Source organism: Chaetodon auriga, chromosome 8 (genome assembly GCF_051107435.1).
Source record: "Chaetodon auriga isolate fChaAug3 chromosome 8, fChaAug3.hap1, whole genome shotgun sequence".
Taxonomy (NCBI): Eukaryota; Metazoa; Chordata; class Actinopteri; order Chaetodontiformes; family Chaetodontidae; genus Chaetodon; species Chaetodon auriga.
The window spans coordinates 20,318,493-20,343,344 of NC_135081.1; the positions used below are offsets into that span (position 1 = coordinate 20,318,493).

The 24,852-nt window shown below is 40.9% G+C and overlaps 1 protein-coding gene across 1 annotated transcript; it reads right to left on the reverse strand.

The window, feature by feature from the left end:
• On the reverse strand, positions 1-15,739 carry LOC143324998 (retinoic acid receptor beta-like). Its single transcript, XM_076737838.1, has 8 exons — positions 15,254-15,739; positions 11,239-11,393; positions 10,167-10,308; positions 6,342-6,508; positions 4,802-4,978; positions 3,395-3,599; positions 3,109-3,267; positions 1-2,247 (listed from the first exon to the last, which is right to left on the reverse strand). The coding sequence occupies exons 1-8, from the start codon at positions 15,411-15,413 to the stop codon at positions 2,102-2,104; spliced, it is 1,311 nt and encodes a 436-aa protein (XP_076593953.1). The 5' UTR covers positions 15,414-15,739; the 3' UTR covers positions 1-2,101.
• Positions 15,740-24,852: the final 9,113 nt, after the last annotated feature.

Sequence of the window (24,852 nt, forward strand, 5' to 3'; positions counted from 1 at the left end):
TCCAGTACAAGACTTTAATAGACCAACAAAGACCATATGAAATGTGATCTATTCCAGGTTCATACATTTGCGAAACATGTAAAATTCCCAGACGTGGAAGATATCGGCACATTCAGAGTAGGCACATGAGTTCTTACAGCACACCGGCTGCTTGCTTACCTACAGGAGACAATGTCCTTCTGCTTCAGTGAGACGAAGCTGCTGTACGTGCAGCGTTGTCTTTGATCTCCTTTTCCTCCTGCTGCCAGTACAGATACATTTTTATTCTTCATGTTTATTAATAGCATTATTTCTACAGTACAGTATAATTTATTTAGGTAAAGTTCATGTTCGGCAGTCTGTGATAAAACAACATCAAACACTGAGGCTCGTTTTGTTAAGTGAAAAATAAAAGTTCTTTTGTAGAAAACATGTTTATACAGAACTCATCAGAGTAAGGTAAAAAAAAAAACTCCTTCTGTATCAATCCTGCATTTTAAACGATATCCAGGCCGACCAATAACTGCACATATGTCGCCTGTGAGTACAACGTTTACTATAAAAAGAGTAAAATTGTGTATTAGCTTACTTACAGTGTACAAGCTCCTTATATTTGATACTGAAAAACAATGTCAGTGGATCGATACCACTCGCACGTCTGCCTGTTCAATACAAAGCTGGACCCAGCAGCCAGTTAGCTTAGCTTAGCACAAACACTGGAGACAGCTAGCTAGCATGGTTCTACCCTAAATCCACGTACCAGCTCACTAATTCACATGTTATAGTTTGTTCTTTTTTAAAATTAATTAATGTAGTTTTCTGGGGGAAAAAAACACTATTTTCTGGTAATAATGCCACGATGCTGCGTGCCACATTTAGCAGGAAATGACTGTTGTGTGTTCAGTTTCCTCCAAAGATTAGCAGTCACACAGCACAGCTCAGCAGCCACTTATCTGCTGAGTGATGACACTCTGGTCATTTCTGGAGGCTTTTCCTGTCTCTTAAAAGGCTTTTAATGAGAATCACACTGAGCCGACGTGCTCTTTTTACTGCAACTGACTCAGTGTCAGCGGTGATTCAGTACAGTCGGTTCAGTTTAAAGAGTCGGTATCATAGATTCACAGATGAGCTAATCACCTCCAAACACCGGTCAGTGATGCAAAATGACAATGATTCATAGTCGAAAATCTAGATTTTCAACTCACTGGTAACGTAAAACACGTACACGTAAAACATAGTCTTTGTTTCATAGGGAGGAGTGAATGGGCAAACTGTCATCTTTCTGCTAAACTTAGCTAATCTGCTGCTGGCTCCAGCTTCATATTAACCATTCCTAAAATGTCAAAGTATAGCTTTAAACTGCGTCAGTATATATAAAACAGTATGACAAATAAGTACATAAAACATGTATGTTCTTTTTTCTGCTTTCCGTAGTTGCGTTCCCATTTTCGTTTACAAACTCAGCTACTGTAAATACATTTGTGAACTTTGTTAATGAAAGTTAAAAAAAAGCTTCTGCATTTACATTTCCCTTTTGTACAGATATGTAAAATCTGCTTAAACATGCTCAGACAGTCCAGAGCTTTCTTTTTACACATATGGAAATCAATAAAACAGTCGACTTGGAGAGGTGAAAAAATTCATAGTATGTAAAAAGTAATAAAAAATGAAGTTCATATGTTTGAAAACTTAGCTACACTAAAGGAGTTGTTATTAAATGAGGTAAAAATGAATCCATGTGATATCTCATGCAAATATAAATACAGTAGGAACCTGACAGAAAAGTGATTTCCAGTCGTTACGAGGATTAAAAAAAATGGAAAATGTAGAAATGTGACAGATTAAAACATTACTGCATGGTTTTCCGTTTGAAGCAGAGTTTGAACTCAGAAATGAGCTCTTCTTTGATCGGCAAAGTCGTCTTTGTACACAACGAGTGCGCACTGACGGCTCTCCAACCACAAACTGAGGTAAGACACTGGAAACCCTCTGGACTGCATCTGTAGTTTCCTCTGTCAGTGTTTTCTCTGGGAGGGAATGCTGTTTGATGGGCTCCAGAGTACGAAGTCAGAGGAGTTCATGTACTGTGAGGACATGGTGTGTGTGTGTGTATGTGTGTGTGCTAGCTAGTGTTTTGCTCCTCTCTGCTCCCCTCCGAGTGTTTGTTCTGATGTTTCTCAAGGTTCTGCAGATCCTCCAGCATCTCCTCGATCAGAGGGGGCATGGAACCCGGGATCTCCATCTTCAGTGTCACCACCCTCTCAGCTCCTGTGCAAACAGACATGTTTTCACAAAGGAAACATTACTGCCAGTTTTCACATTACTATATAATCTGCTGTCACAGATATTTAAGGGAAGATCTCTCCAAATTTGTCCAGGTTTGACAGTTAATGACCCAAATTAAACCCAGCTAGACTCAGACTTAGACCGAGCTCACTCAAACTACAAACAGCGTTAATGTGATGATCGGAAAGGTTTTTTTAAATGTGGCTAACTCATGAAATGCAGCAGTGAAGTTAGCAGGTCTTGTAACAAACTGTAATCTGATAAGAAGAGCATGACTAATCAAAGCATCTCTCTATCTTGATGGTATCTGACGGAGAGCTAGTTGTCGTATTTTTTTATTTATCAGAGACTTTCTGAGTTTCATCTCTAACAAATGCTTTGAAACCTGCAAGCTAGTTCAGGCAAACGCTGAGATATGCAACAGATCCTTTGTGATAAAGCCGCCCACTCTGTTGCTGTTTCGCTGATGCTGCACTCATTATTTGCGAATTTTCCGAGAATCTTACTGCAAACTGACTAATGGACTGCTCTCACACGATTCATGTTTGCATTTGTTGGCCTTTCATCATGCTAGGTGTAAGCCTCTGCAACTGTTCCTAAAGAGTTTATTAGCAGCTGAGATGCAGCAGATCACTGCTTCACTCCTGCAAGGTGTTTGCTACTGTCCTGAGTCCATGTCTTTGCTCTGATGATGTTACCAGGCGGCTCATACTGCTCGCTGTTTTAATGTTCTCTTTGTAGGCACGGTTGTCTGCCGTGTACCCAGATCTCATACTTTTTTAAATAAACTGTTATAATAGCTAACAGTGAGAATGATCCACTGGCAGGGCAGTGTTTTCTGACCTTTGGCACTGATGCTTCGCAGGTCAGTGATCTTCATGAGGGCCTTGGGGAACATGAGGGGCATGCTGGGCCGCCGTTTGCGGGAGTAAATCTTCAGCGCCTCCAGCAGTGGCTCCTGCAGCACCTCCACCTTGGACGGCTCCTCCAGGTCCTGACGGTCTGTTCAGACAGACAAAAAGGACAAACATGTAATTTGGACATTTTGGATGTGAATCTTTTGCATGTTAAAGGAATAATTTCTCACACAAAAACCGCATACAAGTTATTTTTTCCTGAGTTTCAGTACCTCCAGAGACGAGACAGATGGCGCTGAGGAGGCCACTCTCTGTGTCGTCCATCTGCAGTGGCAGCAGCTGGCCGGCAAATGTGAAAACCTGATCTGTCAGCGGTCCAAACCCGGCGTTGTGGATCTGAGTGCGGGTCAGGGTCAACCCGTCAGAGAAGGTCATGGTGTCCTGGTCTGGAGTGTAACGAGTGCAAATCCTCAGGATCTGGGTGGAAGAAGAACAGAGTGAGGAAGAGGAGGATAGAAGAAAGACAGACTTAAATACATGTGTATGTGTTTAATGGTGGAACAAGTATCATGATTTCCATCATGAAACCGTAGCAGACATACTGGACAGGAGCAGCTGCAGGAAAGATCTGAAAAATATTTAAATGACCTCCTGTTTGGGTCTAGATGTTTTTTTAGACATTCTTTCTACTTGTCCATTTCATTATTTTGTACGTTGTATTTTTGCCAGAATTCAAGGTAAAATAAATCAGCAAAAGAAAAGCAGGGGAATTTCAGCCTAGTATGCTAACTAGTGTGTTCATGAACGAGGGACTTAGCTATAGAGACCAAAACTGCTTTTTCTACCAGGCTGTAAACATGTTTATTTCTGCTGTAAAGTTGGTCATGTTAATATGGGGGGTCTATGGGGGTTGACTCGCTTTTGGGACCAGCCTCAAGTGGCCATTTGAGGAACTGCAGCTTTTGGCACTTCAGTGTTGGCTTCATTTTTGGTTAGTGTTTGACCCTAAAGTAAGGTGGTACACACAGTAAACACTGTATTGTTGTCAATCACGTTTGGGACTTTTCATATTTCAGCCATCTTTACTCTGGCTCATTTACACTTCAGTTAATGTTGATTACTATGCACTGTCCCTGCTGTATAACGTTAAAACAGTGGTGCATGGAGCCAGAGTGACAAACATGAACCAAATGAGGAGAACTTGGCAAACAAAAATCCCTGAATGCCTCATCATGAAAAAAAAAAAACAAGTAAAAATGAAACTCGGCCAAGCTTTTGATTGTACATGGCACTTCCCTGGTGCTATCAGAGAGCATCAGAGTGAATGATCAGGCCCCGATGGTGATGATGACAGACAGACTTGGCAGTGAATGACAGTGGAGACGGAGGGAGGATGAAGGAGAATAAAACATGCGACACACTCTGCCGGAGGGCTGCTGTCTGCCTGCCAGCCCGCCTGTCAGTTTGTCTTCGGCTGACAGCGCGAGTCGAGATCCACCGAAGCTGTGAATCGCGGCAGGAGCTCTGTGTGTGTGTGTGTGTGTGTGTGTGTGTGTGTGTGTGTGTGTGTGTGTGTGTGTGTGTGTGCTTCAGGTCATTCAGGTTGAAAAACTCTTTCATAAGTTTCTACTACATTTTGTTTCCAGTAGGAAGTTATTTCAGGGAACACGCAGACGTACCAGGATGTCCAGGCAGGCAGTTTTCAGCAGGGTTATCTGGTCAGCGATGGTCAGGCCGGTGAAACCAGGCACCCGCTTGGCGAACTCCACCACCTTGATGATGCACTTGGTGGCGAGCTCGCTGAACTTGTCCCACAGCCCGAGGTCCAGCTGGATCCTGTGGTCTGAGCTGGAGTTCTGGACGGAGGAGAAAAGAGGAAACATAAAGAAATGAAGACAAAATCATGGCACACGTAGAAAACGTCCCAAAATTGATCGGAACAATATTTTTTCAAGCCCAGTTTTAAGCAAAGTGGATCAAAATGCATGAATGTTTCTACAACTTGAGGAATTTTAACCCTAAAAAAAAGAACAAATTAGCACCAATAGACAAAAAAAAAAAAAAAAAAAAAAAGATCTCTACACAAAGTCTTTAAGAAAACCCTTTTGATTTAACGTAGTCACATTGAAATGTTCACAGTCAGAGGCTTCAATCATTAATCTCAAACCAGGTTGTTCTTTTCTTAAATGGAACACGAGTCAGTTTGTTATTCGCTCTGTACTTCTTGATTTTATTTATACCACAATGCATCGCTCACCTCTTCTGACTTATGACCACAGAACATGATGTGAAGACTGCTGATGTATTCTGGAAACAGGCACACCCAGACACATTACACCAGTACAGCAGTCATTCCTGTTTGCGATGCACGTGTCTCACAGAAGAACACCGTGTGCTTTTTGTTTCCTGAGTGTCTGCTGATAAGCAGGTTTTAGCCATGCTAGCGGCCTGGCTGTCAGGATGTCTGTCGCCCGTCTGTCTGTTGGTCATCCACCATCTTGATCCAGACTGATAAATCAGGTGCAGCGGCTGTTTCTGCAGATTACCACCGCCCCCTCCAATATATATATATATTTTTAACTCAAAACAGGAATGCTTTAAAATACATATTGCACAAGACCAAACACGTCATTTAAAAAGTCAGTAAGAAATTAAATATGTAGTTGGAGTTTAATGGAGCAGCTCTCTTTCATGGAAATTCCTCAACTGCATGTTATCTTAAGTAAATCCTGAACTAAATCCGCCGCTTGTCTTTCATCTTCTCGACAGTTAGTACCAAATTATTCTTTTCAGGAAACCCCCTGACAAATGATCACAGACCCACAGAATGACGCCTTCATGAATCCTGCTCTGAAGATTTCTTGGATTTTCTCATGTTTAGACTAGTTCTATGTTGATTTCCTCCGACAGGATGTGAACATTCACTGTTTCCAAACACTGCTTCTTCACTGCCACTTTATGGAAAAGTGCTCTGTTGTACATTAATCACTTCATAAATACTAATAAGCGACTTACATGTGTATTTCTAGTTATCTTTACCTTCTATGGCAGCCACAATGGAAATATCAGTAGAGTCCATGCTGTCTGTCAGCTTTTATCCACGAAATGTATTTCTAAATGAACTGAACCGCTGAGAGGGCAGCTTTGATCTTCTCCTCTCTGCAGAATATTTTCTCTCTGAATATTATCCTCACAGTCAGATCTCATGTCGTGACTCACTGTGGTGTATTTTCCCAGCTGGCAAAGAGAGGGGAAGGTCTCCCTGTGAGCCCTGCAGATCTTCTCCACTATCAAGCCGAGCTCGGCCGTCAGCTCGTATGTCTCCATGATCGTCATCTTCACCGCTTCCTTCTTCCCCTTCCTCTGGTTCCTGTCATTTCTCACTGCTGAGGGAAAGAAGGACGCAGCTGATTTTTAGAGAATAACTAAAGTCAAACTGTTCAAACGTTTGCCGTTATTCTGTTATTCTTACCTGAGTTAAAACTGTATATAGGCATTAACATTACGAGTGGGCTCAATGACTCCGAACTTGATTTTGAAAATACACGATACTTTTTTCTAAGAAATACATACACATACGTACATCCTTGGTGTCTCTCTCTCGCTATATATATTTGTCATGACTCGTGCCACACAGACAGTCCACTGGCTGGAGGTGGGCAATGTTAGCATGTTAGCTGTTGCCTCATACTCTCTGATTTGATTTGAGCATCCTCTCCACATCTGGACACATGAAACAGCTATAAGTAATGAAAAGAATCAGTGCTAACATTAGCACGCTAGGCTAATTGTGGAAAGCAAACCTTACAGTATTATGGGTCCTCCCAAATGATTGACGGATGGCTTAAAATCCCTAAACATACATAACCAACACTACATGGGCTTTTTGAAAATGTGGGAACGTCTTGTCTGATCGTTCTCCAGGCTCTTAGGAACGCCGGCTGTCAGAATCTTCCACACTTCTTTATAGTACAACAACAAATTCCTCTAAGTTATATTTAAGTCCTTTATGCTGCTAAATACCCCAAAATAAGCCTGCAGACTATAGAATCAGCCATGTGAAAGTCCACCTTCTTTTCAGATTTTAATTCACAAACCCGGAAAAGACAAAAGTATGTGGACAGTATGTGAACAGCAGTTTTCCACATATTCCTGGTTGTCGTGCAGGTTTGGTTGGATTACTGAGGGTTTAAAGAGCAGCCATTCAGACGATTGCCTCCATAAATATTCAATAGAGGTGAATGGAATTTCAAAAGTGTTTCTTAAAGCATCTAAAAATTGACTTCTGTATTTCAATGAAGACAGCTGGCAGTGAGCTGTGTGGATTACCTGTTACTCAAGGTTAGCTAACGCAGGCTAACCAGGTTAGCCTTTCATAATCACTTTGGTAACGGTGTCAACATGTTTCACGACGTCCCACTGACTTGGTTCAGGCAGCTACTCACATGTCAGAGGAGCTCAGGATTATGCAACACCTCCGTCTCTGCCTTCCTAACCCCCACCCCCCTCCGCCTCTCTCTGGATGCCCTACATCCAGTCGTCATTGTGTAAACACTACAAGCGAGATCATGTTACTCACCAGCTGAAGCGGTCAGCGAGAAGTTACATAGCATCCATCTGTCTGCTACATGTGATGTATTTATGTAATGTGTGTGTCTGAGTGTGGAGGAGCAATGAGAACATGTGGATGGGTGGATCCTTCACTGCTGCCCTATCGCTGTCCTCGGCTCCCCCACATGACACACTCTGGTATCTGGGTCACTGCACTTGAGGGCAACACACAGTTTGACTTTGTTTCTGCTGTACAGTCGAGGCGCTACGATGCTGCTGGAGTTCACTGAGGAATTCTCCATGACTCACTGGAAAATCGGTATCTTAAGGGGTTATTTTAACTAAAAGGAACATTTTCGCTCTTATCACTAGTTTTGTCGGAGCATGCAGATTGTTTGATTTGACTTTATGAGGCTGTAAGAGTTCTGCAGTCACCTCACTCAACAGTAGAGATGAAATACTGAGCCTTTAAAAATAACTCGCATGCTTTTGCTTTCAGCGTCGCTGTCACGCTGCCCAAACAACTCTCACACCAAAAAACTGCCACAGCAACAAAAATCGAATTAGGCGATCGAATTATGGTCCAAGTCTTCCTGGTATAATTGTTAAAACCAGCTAACGTTGGTTACATATCATAATCCCATATTCTGTGAGTATAGGCTCCCTGATTGGTGGGTGATGCTTAACATGTTGTCTGTTTTCTATGTGTGTGGGTGGTGCGGGTGGCTCATGGATATCATTCACTGATGACGGTCATTGATGTTATCAGTCATGTTATCTTGACAGGAATGCGCAGATCATTCGTCAAATTTTATGATTCGTCAGGTGTTACTCAGGGTTAGTGGCAGGCAGACCCCCACAGCCCTCTGGTATGACCTGTGGTGTTCATTGAGTAAGCAGGACGTTTTGGGAGCGTGGAGATCTTCTCAGTTGACATTTCTTCTTGGCAACCTTTGACTGACATCTGAGAGTGGGCGTTGCTAGAAGACACGCTGTTATTTCCCATGATGCACTACTGACCGGAATCATCAAAAGAAGTCGACACTTTTTCTTAAAGTAAAAACAGTGTTGTTCTTTAGCGACTTAAGCTCTCTGTCCTGTCATGAAATGTCATTTGGGAGGATCCATTGTGCTGTTTTCACTCAAATAGTGGAAGCTAGTTAGCCTAGCTTGCTAACATTAGCGCTGATTCCCACTAAACATGGTGACCGAGGATGAGGAAGGGGACACAATGGTAAAAAAAAATAAATAAAGACAATTTTCTATTCACTACTTTCTATTTCTTACATTTTTGCACTTTTACATCAATGATAATGGCTGTATTTTTAATGCACTTTCTACTAAAATGCACATTTAGTTTGATTCATTTCCAAATGTATTAAGTAGAACGGCGTTCCTTGCAGCCTTAATTTGATTGACGATCACAAGCGCTCACTGCAGCTCGTTAAGCTTATTGCTGTGAGTGCACATGGTCATAATTGAAGGTGACTCTGATGAATGTTTCAACAACCAGAGCTTCTCTCATCTGGATTCTGGCAGCGGAACAGTCAGAGGACACGTTCAGAGAGGTTTTAGTGAGTAAATCAAACTGAAACTCTAAATGTGGGAGGCGAGGGCTTGGTGGGGGGGTTGCGCTCTTGGGTGGATCTCAAACTTTAGGTGAACTGAGCACTTAAGGCTGTAAAAAATGTGTCTTTACAAAGTTAGTAAAAACAACACATATCCTCAGAGATGGATGTCATTCGCTGTCCAGAGAAAACCATGTATCTCCAAAAGGGGAGACTTTGAATTACTCCCTAAAACTGAAGAAGTAAAAGGAAAATTCTCCCTCTTGTTAGCACTGTGTCTACACAGCCTGTGGAGCATGTCAGCAGAGCAGCAGCAGTCGTCTGTCTGTGTCTACACAGGATGTGTTCAGGCACAGTACTGAGTGTAGGTCACCCACAAAGCCCAACATATAATCACTGCAGTCAAGCATGTAAATAAAAGTGACTTGGAGCGTAAAAACACACAAAGCACAAGCTGTTATGTGGCCTGCGTAGACAGCTGGACTGATAAAAACGGGAGCGCATCAGTTGTTAAGTTGCCTCCACCAGCAGGACGCAGTAAGTCTGTGTATTCAGACCATCATTACACTGGTTTCTACAGTCGAAAACTTGCTTTCTTCTCGCTTTTTATGATTGACTTCTGTAACATGTAAGTGGTTCTGGAAAAGCACAAAAGATAAACCTAGTGGATAATTCACATTTACGACCTCTGACGTCTTCCTCTCTCTGATCAGTGACATCTGTGATCTACTATCTGCCCTGTCCTTGAAGGTGTCATCATTTCCTCTAAATTAATCACATTCGGTAAGAGAAGATAAACCCTGTCATGAATTGTAAATGTCTAATTTTGGAATGCAACAACATTGTGCTACAGATCACATGTATTAGCAGCATGAGACGACGTCAGAGAGAAGGTTTTAGGCAGTGAGTCGCATGAGACACTTACACTCCTTGGACATTCCCACGGCGAAGCACCTCTGCAGCCGGCAGTACTGACAGCGGTTCCTGGTGATCTTGTTGATGATGCAGTTTCTGTCTCTGTGGCAGGTGTACACCATGTTTTTCTGCACGCTGCGGCGGAAGAAGCCCTGCAGAGGCAACCGGAGAGCGAAGAGACGATATTAATGATTTATGTTACCAGAGTATGAAAATAATCCTGCCTAGACTTCAAGACCCAGCCTGGAATCATTGACAACGTTAACAGGTATATTTATTTACCCATTTACTTAAGGGTTCATAGTGGGTTTTGTCTGCATTAAGTATAAATTTATCATGATTAAAGATATTTACTTTAGTAATTAAAATAAAATCAATCAATCCACTCAAAGTGTATTTCACTGGTTAAAGTGAAAGATTTGACCTTCTAGTGGTGCTAGAGGGAAGATCACAAATGTGATTAAGATGCATCACGTACAAGATTTTGTGTCAGTCCATCAAATCAATGTTAAGATACTGACTTAAACTGCCGCTGAAAGACCATTATTTCAATTAACATAAAAATGAGAGACGCAAAAGAACCTTCAGACTTGTCATCTCTTCTTGTTAGTCTGTGTGTTCTGTCAATCAAATTGGGAATAAGAGCAAATTCCAATAATCTGTTTTTAGATTAAACTACTGCTGTGTGTACTGTGATTTTGGATCAGGCCTTTTGACTGTAAATACCTTGTTTTTCAGCAGAAACCTGAATTAAATTAGCAAAAACATCGGCAAACAACAGAGACAAATTTCTGTGGAATTACGCAAATCAGATCATTTCCAGGAGGAAAGTGAATGTGTTAATGTTGTCCAGGAGGACGTCACTGCAGCTGTAATAATGACTGAACGCCATCCTATTTCACACACTACCCATGACTAATGTGAGAGAAGATAACCAAACATTCTCTAATCATGTATTAGACATAACCAACATATTTCCTCGCCTCATTCTTTTCTTTTGGAGCGTTGGAGTCAATTAAAGGTTTCAGCCCAAATGAGTCATCTTCCTTTTTTAGAGCGTGACGAGCCTGCTAACGTGTTACCTTGCAGCCCTCGCAGGCGCTGACCCCATAGTGGTAGCCTGAGGACTTGTCTTGACACACAAAACAGGGCTTGTAAGTGCGAGGAGGGGGCGGTGGGGAGGGGGGGCTGGCGAACAGGTCGTCTGAGCCGGAGCTGGAGCTCTGACTTCCAACTGCTGCAATCACACAAAGACACACCATTCAATCAACAGAGGAACCAGCACGGCAGGAAGGATGAAGCATGCTGTCACTGATACGTCTGAACGCTCTGGGTTTTACTAACCAAGTGATTTCATGACAGAATATCTTTGGGTTTTGGCCTGTTGGTTCAACACAAGAAGCAATTTAAACACATCTTGAAATAGGGGACTGAACTCAAACTTTGCTGTCTATAAAGGCAACAGACAGTTTGAAGAAATTTGCCTTCTGATCCAGCAGAGGGCACTCCTAAATTTACTGATCAATTGCATGCTCTGTTGACCCATCAGTAAAAAAATGTGAAAAAAGTGTGCAAACATCAGGTCAGCTTGCACAGTAGATATATGACCACATGTGTGCTTCCCAGAGGATGAATATTCATCTTCTGGACACAAAATGCAAACTTAAACACAAGATATCTCATAATCTACAGGGCAGATTGCTGACCACTTTGACCTTCCATGCTGTGGTTTAACACCTGTTCAGCTCATAAATTTATTCTAACTATGATCAGTGATTTGTGATTAGTTAGAATCTTTTTTTATTGTTATTTGTTTGATATGTTACTTTTATGATGGACACACACATCGTGGATTACAGCCGTTAGCAGCTGGATGTAGACTCTAAGTCCTCCTCCTGAAGAGATTACACATGTAGATGCCCTCTAAACCATGTATCTATAGAAAGACATGAAGACATAAAGAAATGGGAAAATGGTTCCTCCTCACAGAGGCAGACAGAGACTCTGCCAAACACTCAATTCCATGACGCTGCTCTGAGATTTCAGAATAAGAGCATGACTTGACTGCTCGCTGTGAATGTTCATGTAACTCTACACCAATCTTATCAGCCTTTATCAGACTGAGGCTGCAACAGAGCAGAACATCTCATCCCACAATAATTCATAAATACGGCTCAGTTTTGCTAAATGTGGAGTTATATATGTGCATGTGACCTTCAGGAACGAAGAAACCAAAACTGTAGAGTGAAACCTGTCTCATGAACAGGACAGAGGACGCTCCATCCTGAGAAACCTGCACTTCGATTTCCTTCAACCACCACAGGCTGGCAGAGCTGTTATCAAAGCACATGTACACAGCTGCACCTGTTAGCACAGCTTTAACCTCCATTTTCCCGGCTGAATGTGTCATTTCACTCCATCAATCACAACAGTCGGCCCTCCCACTTTAAAGAGAGGAGAACCGCTCCGGTCGGCCTCCCCGCCGGCTCTCTGATCACCTCCACCGCTCCGACACGGACAGAAAACGAAGAAAGACATTTTGAAAAGGGGACAAAACGAGAAAAATTGCTCATCTACATCCCCTTGAACCCGTGGCCTCCGGGTGAACCTGGAATCAGCGGGTCAAACGAGGACACCCCCGTCAGTCCGAGCGCTCCCCCAACACGAAACAATGCAGGAGCATGCCACAAACCCAGCTGACTGATGAGAGGCAGAGCGGGAGGGAGAGGACACAGAAAGCGAGTGTGGCCGGGCAGTGTAAGCGATTTGGGAGGGGGAAGGGGAATGAGGCTGCCCCCATCCCAATTTAGGTGGTGTTGTTTCATGTATGCAACAATGCATTGTGTTGTTTGTGTTTAAATCAACAAAAACTATTAAATATTTTGAAACAAGTAAGGAAACTAAAGAGAGAAGTTCAGTGTAATAAGCTTACTCAGAGATGCTAAACGCTGCTAAATGTTATTTTTGGTTATACTGATATGAAGAAAAACGTTTTCTGACCTAATTTCACATCTAATACAGCATCCACAGATCAACATGCAACAGAAGCATTTTCTGTTGCAGCTAACGATTGTTTTTATTCTTGATTAATCTGTTGATTATTTTCTTTATTATTCATTCATTCTGTAAAATGTCAGAAAATGATGAAACATGCATCAGAATTTCCAACGTGGTGTCTTCAAATGGCTCATTTAGTTCAACCAACAGTCCAAAACCCAAACACCTAAACATTTCATTTACCGTCATTTATGACAAAGAATCGCATCAAACCCTCACCTTTGAGAAGCTGGACATTTTTTATATTTGTGTTTTTTAAAAAAGTGATTAATCAATTATCAGAATAGTTGCAGACTCATTTTCTTTCAGCCAATAAACAATGAGCGCAAGTTATTTATATATTTATGTCATTTGTTACACATATATGAACTTTTGTCTCCCCGATGCCATTGAAGGTATAAATAAAGTTAAAGAAAAAAAACTTTCTTTTATCTCTTCCTGGTTAAAAGTTTGTTCACAGTGAATCCAAAAATTGCAAAGAAGATTTAGTTTATTTTTAATGTCTTCCCTGAAACATTTTCTGTGTTTTGGAGTCTGAGATGTGAAAGCAGCAACAGTCTGTGGTGGAATGTGACAAAGTTTCTGCATTTGTTGTCCTGATACTTTTACTGAAATACAGGATCGGAGCAGCATCAGCCTGGCTCTCCAGTGACCTCCTGAGCTGGTGACCGTCCGGTGAACCCACGGTGACCCCAAACTGACCGGCCCTTCCCACCCCGTCCCAAACACAGACCACCACACCGTCAAGAACTGCGCTCACATACAGTACCCTGCTTTCTGCTGCTCTTCATGTCCCATTTCTGTTACAAAAAAAAAAAAGAAAAAAGAAAGCTGCAAGAGGAAACTCATGAAAAAACTCACAGGATCAAGATCAAGAGTGCATGAAAGTAGAATGAGGAACACTTTACTTTAGGGCCCTGTTTGGCTTCTCTTGAGCAGTTTATAAAACAATGAATAGCACATTATAATGTAGCTGTAGCTGCTATAAGGACATTTGTGTTTATTAGTGTAGTGTTTTATTTTGTATTATGACGACTGTCTTTTTATTAGATCGTCATTCATCGTGTGTTTGTACATCAGCCTCCATTATGGGTGTCCACATATCTGCTGCTTATAAATGTGACTGTAGAAGGTAAAGTCCTCAAGACGCCATCAGAGGAAAACTCGAAACCGCCTTCGTCCATATGAATACCAATTGCTGAACATTAAGACTTATATTTCCATGCTTTCCTGTCCGTTTTTTCGTATTGGTTTGTAATACTCTTTTCCTCGTTTTCAAAGCACTTCATGGTCTCTTTGTGAGCTGAAAATTAAGAAATCTTTAAAACATAAACTTAATACCACCATCCTTGGCCTGGACTTTGTTTAGACTGTTTTGTGGGCATTACTTATTAAACTATAATCCTTATTATTTTTGAAACTCTAAAATGTTCTTTAATCTCCTATTCATTTAATTTGATTTGGTCTATTGTCTATTTGACTGTTTTTTCAATCTATTTTATTAGTGTTATTGATTCAATATACTATAATTTCTCATGTGCATTACTGACAAATTGTTTCACTGTTTACATTTGCACGTTTTTCTTGTTATCAGCATGTCACTCATGTTTAAGGGGCTTTGAATTTCTGTAAACTGTATGAAAGCTGCAACACAAATGAAATCTGACGGATTGACTGATAGACTGTGTACTATTCCAAATGGGGGATTATTCTTATGCTGTAGCACAACACCTGACCTCTGATGTAAATACCTGCAGTGAGATAGATGAATTGAAAATGCATTTGAAAACAACTTACAAATTAAATTGAAAGAAATTAAAACTACCTAATTTCATTTTGTTTGCTATGGAAGGTGTCCTGCACAGACTACAAAGACAAATTTGTGGTTTCTGATTTTGGGCCATATTAAGACAATGAATTTAACAGAATTTATTTCGATGTTAATAATAAGCTGATATTTTCCTTTTGGGGTTTCATAGACATGAGGCCACAGAATCACCACTGACTCAAAGTTTAGCCTTAACATCAGTTTCCACCTACACTGCGAGCATCGCTGCTGCCAGTCCGCCTCCATCAGCTCGGGGAAGAAGGCTGACAAATCCTGGTCCTGCTCCTGCGGCATGCACGCAGGGCTGGATGTGGTGTACAAGTCCATGATTTCTCCGGGACCGAAAGCCTGGAATTCCAGGTAGTCGAACATGATCTCGGTCCAGTCCCTGCGTAGTCCGTCACAGCAGGGCGGCGTGTCTCTGCAGCTTCTACCTGAGGCAAACGGCGTTTTAACAGGAAAACATGCCTGTGGTGCGTTCAGGAACAGACCTTCACTTCCCACAAACAGTTAGAAACTGTTTGCATGCTGCCAGCGGGCTGTTCCTCCAGCAGAGACAGCGGTTAAACGCATCCAGATCTGTTTTGCATAACAAAGTTTGTCCCAGGACTACTTCTTCTTATCTCTTCTTTATTGACGAATGTCTCAGCTCAACCTGCTTCATACTAGTTATGTCAGAGCGACCGATGGTGTTACCTAATGTATGCGAGTGAACTCTCCGTGAACCTCCTCCGCTGCTGACCTTCACATGAACCAGCCGCCGTCTGACATCACCGGCAGCGGTGGAAACAGGCACTGAAGCCCCGCACTCCGGTCAAAGTATCGGTACTGTGGTGGACGACAGGAAAAGTAGTCCAACTCAATCAAAATGTCACTTAAAAAAAGTATAAAAATGACCCAGAATGGTGAGAGATATACATTTATTCCATACATTCGTCTTCCTTGTCAAACCTGGTGCCTACATTACCCAGAATGCAACTGACCCAACTGTCGACGGCTGGAGTTCCGGTGTGTTTGGCTAGTAGCGGCTAATGTAGCCACAAGCTGCTAGCCCTCAACAGAGATTCGGAGCAGGCTACAGATGTCTGGTAAGATCACTTTTTTACATCCCTTGATTTTTCGTAGTCTTCAATGAAATTATGTCACTTTTGAGGCAATTTATCAGACTTTCTTCTTGGAAGCTTTACGCCACTTTTTCAACATGTAGTAGTCCTCCCAAAGACCCGCAAACAGACACTACCCATTCAAAAATAGCACTGAGTGTAACCAGTTTTCAGAAAATCTACAAAAAACAAAATGGAAATTTTTCAAGCTGCAAACTCCGGGGCTGAAATATGAAGCCAACGCAGAAGTGCCAAAAACAGTGCAGTTCCACGAATGGCCACTTGAAGCTGGCCTCAAGAGCGAGGCAATCTCCATTGACCCCCATATAAAAATACCCAACTGCTGACAGTTGGAGTCTCGTGTGCTATGCTAGTGGCGGCTAATGTAGCCCCAGCTCCTAGCATTCAACAGAGATTAGGAGTAGGCTACAGATTTCTGGTAAGATCACTTCTTTTACACCCCTAGAATTGTTTCATTTTCATACTTATAGTCTTCAATGAAATTATGTCACTTGAAGCAATTTCTGGGAACCTTTAGGCAACTTTTCGGGTGTAGGTTTGGAGGTGTACATGCAGGAGGCCATCAGCTTAGCTTTACACAAAGACTGAAACAGGGCGAAACAACTAGCCTGGCTCTGTCCAGTTAACAGGTTACGTGATTTGTGTCAAGCTACATTGTTTATGAGTCTGTTTAATGTAAAGTCATAAGCTTTTAATGCATTATATAAATAGAGTGGGAGAACTTGAAAGCCCCATTTAACAAACAAGTCCACTTTCATGTTTTTGAATGTCAGTAACACAGCTGACTCTGATGCAGTATGTTTGAAGCTAAAGGCTAATGCTTGTTGGATTTAATGCCCTGGAACATTATTTGAACGTAGCACATTTGTTCTCCTATATTACATATTTTTGCATTTCCACGGTTTATTCTTTAATTTGGCCTGAAAATGCCTTTTCTCCCCTCATCAGATACTAACATATAAAATGTAGCTCCAAAATATTGTATTTTGTGAAACTAAGGGAATTAATTAATTTTTGTTGTTGTTGTTGTTGTTGTTGTTTTTTTTTAAATTTTTTGATACTCAGGTTCTTAACTGTGGATTTATGGTTTGCCGTAAGAGGACGCTTGTCTGTTTTAAATACAGGGCATTCAGAGACGAGCAGATACACTGATGTTCAAGTACTGGCATTTCACAATTGAAACCATGTGGCCTTTTGCGAAATCAATACTTTTTAGACACTATTTCTCTTCATACACGTCCACTTCAATTCTTGATTCTTGACTTTAAGTGAGAAATATTTGCAGTTAGGAGGATCCATAATTAAATCTACCTGAAGATAAAGTAGGTCAGCTACAAGATGGGTTGGTGGGTGGGGGGAAGGAAATCTGTTCCACTCCAAAATAATGGACCTAATTTATATCATTCATCACCGTGAGATCACTGAAAACAACTTCCCTGTTTCTAGAACTTAAAACAAAAAAGAGATATATGGAGAAGGATGTTGTTGCCAAAATGATCAATTAAAAGGAGACAGAGTGATGCGGATGGCTGGTGCCAAAGAAGAATGCTAAAGCTATTTTGTGTGAAAATATAAATACACTTGATCTCCTTCAATGCCACTGCTAACCCCATTGAGGCGTAGAGGCTGCATAGATCCAATGTTAAAGGAGGCTAATTACTCCCAGTATCTCCCACTCCAGGGAGGCCAGGTCATCCAGAGGACAGGCATGTGAAACATTCCTGCAGCCTGCTGCTCATGGACCTCCCTCCCAGCTCAGTCGTCCCCTGCCCTCCCTTCTCCTCCTCCATCCATCCTCCCCCTGCTCCTTATCTTCCTCCTTCCTCTGTCCTATTTAGCATCACTCACATTTTCTTCTCGCTCTCCATCTTGATCGCTCGCTTCAATATTCATTCAGTCTTTTGTTTTCATTCTGTGGTACGAGTGCATGAATTCAGCCATTCATCACTAATTTTTTGTGGCGGGGGTTGGGATATACTGACTTGCTCGGATTAAACAGGACTAAGAGTCTGTAGCCTGCTAACGGCTCTGAGACCTCGTTTCCACCGAGATGGAAGGGGTTCTGGTTCGCACACCTAATTTTGAACTGTTCAGAGCATTTCAGCGAAAAATCAGCTGGTTCATAACCCAAACCAATTAATAGCAGGCTTTTACTGAAGTATGAACCCTGATCACATCAGTGGGCGTGCCATATTGTACAGGTTGGAAAGACAGGATGGAGAACGTCATTCATCTTTAAATAATAGTTCGTCCACGCTTGTTTTTTGGATTAAAACAAACAGCTGTAATAACAGAACAACAGCTTGCAGGTAATTAGTATGATCTGCCATCTTGCTACTACTGTTAAATTCCGTTGTGCATTGTTCAACACCCTCTGATGATGACGCAACCTTGAAAACAGTAGTTTCACTCAAAACTGCTGGAAAGACAAACTAGGTTGTTAGATAACACAAAGGTTCCAAGAATCCTGAATGGAACTGGTTCAAGAACCAGAGCTAATTTGGCGCAAAGTTATGTGATATGTCCTCAGAATGAATTGATAAGATAATGTATGTTGTTACAATAATGTACTGTCGCAAATTTCTGTATCCTCAAAGATGAAGACTTACTTCTTGGTTTGGTGAGTGGTTTACTTACTTCAGGATAACTGTCCCCAGCAGAGCAGCACACAGCTGCTTCCCGAAGCTTCTCTATGGGAAACATCTGGAATTGTCTCGCATCCACTGGATGATCATTCAGAATTCATTATCCACAGCTGTAAATAGGCTTAGCTGTGCTTTGATCTGAATGCTAATATTAGCATTACAGTTAGCATATATGAAACAACTACTGGATGTTGTTGTACTGACAATCACGTTATATTTACGAACTACCCTGTCAGCAGACTAACATACAAAGCATGTTAGAAATGGAAATTAGTGGGTTCAGCATCGTAAAATGCTATCCTTTAATGTTTGTGTGTTTAGCATGTTTCAGCATGGACGTTAGCCTTAAAGTACAGCTGAGTTATTTTGTTATAATAGGCCTGCCATGTCGTGCAAAATGTAAATATTGACCTATTGATGGCTGTTAGACGGACAGTCAGAGGATCAGCAAAGTCAGTAGAATTCATCCAGCGAGGGCCATGAATGCCTGTACCACGTTTCAATTCTTTCACTTGTGGAGATAATTTACTCTGGACAAAAAGTATGTACCAGACTATCATGAAAAAATTAGCTTTGTTATCTTGAAATAATGGCATAAAAAAAATTGCAAACATGGCCACTTTTGGCCTCCGTAAAATGTAAACAAACACTATTAATATAACATAAAGTAATGTGCTTAACCTTTAGTATGACCCTGGCATTAAGAACAATTTATTTTTAGAGTTTCTTTTATTATTCACATTTTGTTCTGATTTGGTCTTCAAGAGACTACTGTAAATATGCAAAACCCCACAGACAGAAACTATGTCTTGATTTTGTTAAAGCTTTAAAATCCCTTTCATCTGCTCATCATTTCGTACATTTTCCCAGCATTTTGTCCAAATATCGCATTGCACCAAATGGGAGGTAGTAGAATGGCTAACTACATAACAGATCCTCAGTCTTCCTTTTGCTTCTTTACAACCAGTTGTAAACTTTTACTCGGAGCCTGGCACCATTGAGGAGTTATTTATTAGCGCAATATATCTCTTTATTTTCACTGTCACACAAGCAGCCAGGGGATGAGCTTTGAAAGGGCTCTCTGTACATCACACTCCTCTTTGAAGTTTTATTTGATTTTCTAAAGCACAGTGCCTGGCCTTTTAAACAGCTAAAAACAAGAACATTTCACAATTATTGCTCATTGACGTTGCCAAGATTTTTCAATTTGGAACATCTGAAGCTAATAAGATATTTGACACATAGCAGCTATATTCTGTGTCCTGCAACCAAACTGAAATTTGACCTGTCGGGGATTAAGTGGAGTTTTACATTCATGACTGTCCTCACTTTCAGATCTGACCAATGGATATCTTAGGATTTTATCAATATGTTTGTTAGAGATAATTCTGAATCACAGTTTCTAGAATGTATATCTGGCATTCAGTGAAGAGCGCGTATATATATATATATATATATATATATACACACACACACACACACACACACACACACACACACACATACATACATACACATTTAATGACCTACATATAATCCAGCATTGTTCAGTCTATTTCAGCATTGGTCTTGTTCATATTAACACCAGCACTGATGTGTTTCATCACAGCACAGTTATATAATTCAGTTTACAGCTGAAAAAAACACATTGAAGTCTTTAGGTAGATAGATAGGGAGGTACACTGTAGATTAACAGTTTCATGCTGGCAACTGTAGCTGCCAGTAGTGTACTGTAAACAGGCAAATTTCTTAGTGTATGCCACACAAAAGTCAGAGGGAAGTTTAGGTAACAAAACTACTTCAGCTGAGGTTAATGACAGATTGTGGTTTTAGGGACATCATACGTGCCAGTCGTGTTAACGTTGGTGGATTCTTTTGTTGGCTTTATATGGATATTGTGTCAGAGGTTTGTCTCCATGTAGCCTGTCTACTCGTCCACTCTGGTTACACCTTGACAACACAGCCTGCTCTGCACTCCCAGTTCTCCACCCACATGCCCTGCAACACAGCTGGTGGAGATCTGCACTCTACAGAGTGCACTCGTCTAGTTTTCTTGTGTTTTTCTGCAACTCAAAGCCTCAGGAGACTGAACAATTCACATGGATCACCTGCCCACACTGACAAAGTCTTATAGCAGTTTGATCTTTAAGATTTTTAATGAAATCAAACCCTATTTTTATAGTTTTATAATGCACATCATCATGGAAGAGCGATATTAAGGCATTTGTGACTGCAGTCATTCAACAAATACGCATCTATGAAGCAGCACAAAATGTTTTGAGCAGCTGCTCAACAAGTGTTTTTTGTAGTATTAAAACACACTTGCTGTTACCATGGTAACCACTGTTATGGCCAAATCAACCAGGATTAAACTCTTAGGGACTGCTGATTTAAATGGTGCCATTCAGAGTCATCTTTTGACAAAAAATGTCTTCATGGGTCAACTTGATTACAGATCACCGCATCTCACTGTCAAGCCAAAGACTAAAAAACATTGACAACAAAGCAAACAAGCAGAGCAATGATAAAAGTCTCAGCAATCAAGACACACAGCCATTAAATAAAGACAGCAATCAAAACAGCTCGGTTCATTTTTCAGGTTGCTGTGATTGCACATGCAAAGTAAAACACGAGATAGAATTTTTTGATTGGCCACAATTAATGATTATTTTCATCACTGATTCCCGTGGCCATTCATTTTTTGATATATCAATCAGACTTTAAAATGTCAGAAAATTGTATTGTCTCAAAATGTTTTGTTTCCCAACACACAAGACAAAGAAAAGCGCACCACATCACCAAGTCAATGTGCTACATACAACAAAATGCCATTATCTCATATTAACATAATGTTATCTTCTACTCTTTGCGTTATTACATACACAAATTACTTCAGTAACAACAAAACAACATCATATCATTTTGTGGTTTTCCAGACAAAATATATTATTAATGTAAAATACGATGATGTTCTGTGAGTTTCTCTTTCTTCTGTTTTTTGGGCTGAATCTTCCATTGGAGACTGAAGTGAGTCCATCCCTGAGTTGTTAGCACTGCGCCTAGCTGAGGAGAAATAAAAGAAATGAACATTTTATCTATATTTTAGTATGCCATCCTCTTTAGTTGCAGACTGTACTTTCCTATTCTTCATCCTCTGTCATTTTACATCTTTGTAAAACAAAACAAAACAGAGAAGGAGAAAGAATTTTACCTGCTGGAGGATCTGGGCATTAGTTGCTGGATCGGTTAAGTCAGCGTCAGTCTGAATCTTCATGCTCACCGTGGTCTTCAGTTTTGAAACTGAACAGTACAGTAAACATTCAGTGACAAAACAAATGGACATACTCTGAACTTTGATTGATAAAACGTAAAGAATCTCTTAGTTTTGTTGTAATGTCACCTTGATGGCAGATGAAAGGGTACTTGTACTGACACTCATCTTCATCCCATTCATGTAGCTCATTCTCGGTCATACAGAACTGGTTACCACCGTAGTTATTTGGGCTGTTTGATCTCCAGTACCTGAAGGAGCTTTGGGTCTTGTCTGACCAAGTCCACGGCTCTCGGTACAGTCCGATCCAAACCTTACTACTGGCTGCTTTTGCAGAAAAGACGTTGTTGTTTTCTTCAGCATTCTCGATCATGGACAAGTCTGTGTGGTGTTTTCTGCAGTATGCTTGAGCAGACTCCCATGTTTTCGAAGCTGAGATGAACACATAGCTTTTTTCGTTCTGGTTTGTAACTGCAATAAACAGAAATGAAGTCAGTATGACAATAAATGAAATGGTTCCTGTTGTTGCGTCACAGTTGTCTTCTCTGTATGTCTCTGTATAGCAACCTGAAAGAGGCCAAAGTCAACATACAGTACATGAGAGATGGGTTTTTGTTAATATTGGAGTGGCATGTATGTGTATCTCTGCCAGCCAATGGTACAACGATTGCCTCATGCATGCGTTTGAGATCAGAGGTGGTTTGAACACACAGAAACAGGAGCAATTAAAAATGAGCACTAAAATTGTGCAGTGCTGCCTTCTCTGAATAAACACAACCAGCTGTGCAGCAGAGCCAAGTTACCAAACAGATGCAAGTGCACAAATGGCCAGTTGGTGACAACAGTGTGCATGCAGTTTAATCTGAATCCAGGAAGGGTTCACCTGAGAATTTGGCAGTGTGACATTTTCTATGAAATTTGTCAGTGAACAAATGCTGTCTGTCAGTAAATCAGTAAATAAAAACCAGGAACTCAAATCTTTTCTTACCATTGTAACAAACAAAATTCCTGGATGACTGACAGTCAGCATCGTACCATTCTCCATTATAGCCCATCAACACACAGTTTTCCTTTGCATGTCGATTGTCTGGTTCATTTACATTCCAGTTGTGGTAACTGGTTTTGCTGGTTTTACCAGTCACTGACCATCTCCAGGAGTTTGAATCATTGCCCATGACCCCTTTCCAGGATTTTGGGTCATCCTTCAGTCCTATCCATGCCCATGAATAGGAGAAATCAGGTTTTAGCCTGCTTATATCATCCATGCTTTCAATGGTCGCCAGGTCAGTGTATTTCTCTCTGCAGTAATCCTGAGCATCGGTCCAGGTCATTTCCAAATCAACATAGTAGTACTCTCGCAGGGGGAATGGAGAGCAGCAGCAGAAGCTAAATCCTGAGGGTTGAGGGCATATTTTGTATTGAGTTAATCATTTGCACAGATGAATACAATTTAAACAACATGAATCCAATATCCAGAAGCATTAGTATAATCCATGGCATGAGTTCTTGAGTTGCCACTCAAAGAGTTGGACATATCTAAGTTTACTTTAAAAGGACCCAATGTGCTATCTATGGTAATACTCTCTAATTTGTGCTCTCAGTACATTATTATTTGTGACAGACTTTCAAGTATCATCAGATTGTGACTCTCTGAAACTGCTGCTGTGAATGAACATGGTGAAAGCTACAGGACACCACCCATAGTGCTCCTGTGATTGCAAAACAGTCAATCAGCCCTCCTGATTAATATACAGATGACAGAAAATTTGTATCATAACTTCTGTCAGGGTATGTCTTCAGTCCTGCATTTGGAGAAAAGTTAAGTAACTTCCCAAGGAACAATCATCCGTAACTTGTTTCCAGCCTCCTTGGTTGAGCACTTCAGTTTCATTTCAGAATTATCATTTTTTATTGTAATTGTCCTCCAACAAATTCCCTCAAGTTGTCCCAAAATGAAGCAAGGACGAAAAATATTCCTGTTTGTGATCATCTATCAGTGCATAACTTCTTTTAGGTCCCATGACTCAGCAATCTTACAATAACATGGTGTAGGTCATTTGAATTGAAAACAAAAAGCCACATTTCATCCGTGAAATTATGGAAATGACAACCTTTGACCGTACCAAAGAACAGAAGAATCAGAGTCGCGTAACAGTCCATTTGTGATTTTACTGCAAAGAAGAAGGAAACAGGTCAATAAAAGGTGTGATCTCACAGGTTTGTCCAGTTATTGTGGCTGATTTGGACCTGTGCTCTGGTTAACACCGGGAGAGGCTGGAAGTTTGTTTAAGGTCACCAAATGTCCTGAATGGACAGATATGATAAAGATGCAACAAAATTATCTGGAGAAAGAGGGAGATGTCACACTGCTGAGAAAAGGTGTAATTGGAAAATAAGTGAAAACAGTTGCGTACTTTTAGAAGTTTAGTGTAGAGGCACCTTAAAACACGGCACAAAGTACAAAGATACATTGGTGGTGTACTTTATATTTGTGGGACCATTTACTGTTTTGTGGTGCCCAGTAATCATGATTTTGGTGATTTGCAGGTCCAAAGAGGTCATTATTAAAATTGGATTCAATTTGTTTGAAAATATGACTGGGAAACTTTCTCCATCACTTCTTTGTGGACAAATGAGTTCCTGCTTCCCACTTCAACACATGAACTGAAATGCTGTCAAAATAACATTCACATCTAAAGCCAAGTTATTTGTTTCAATAGGAAGTAGTGTGAAAAAACATGAGCAAATTTTAAAAGGTTCATTTTAAAAGT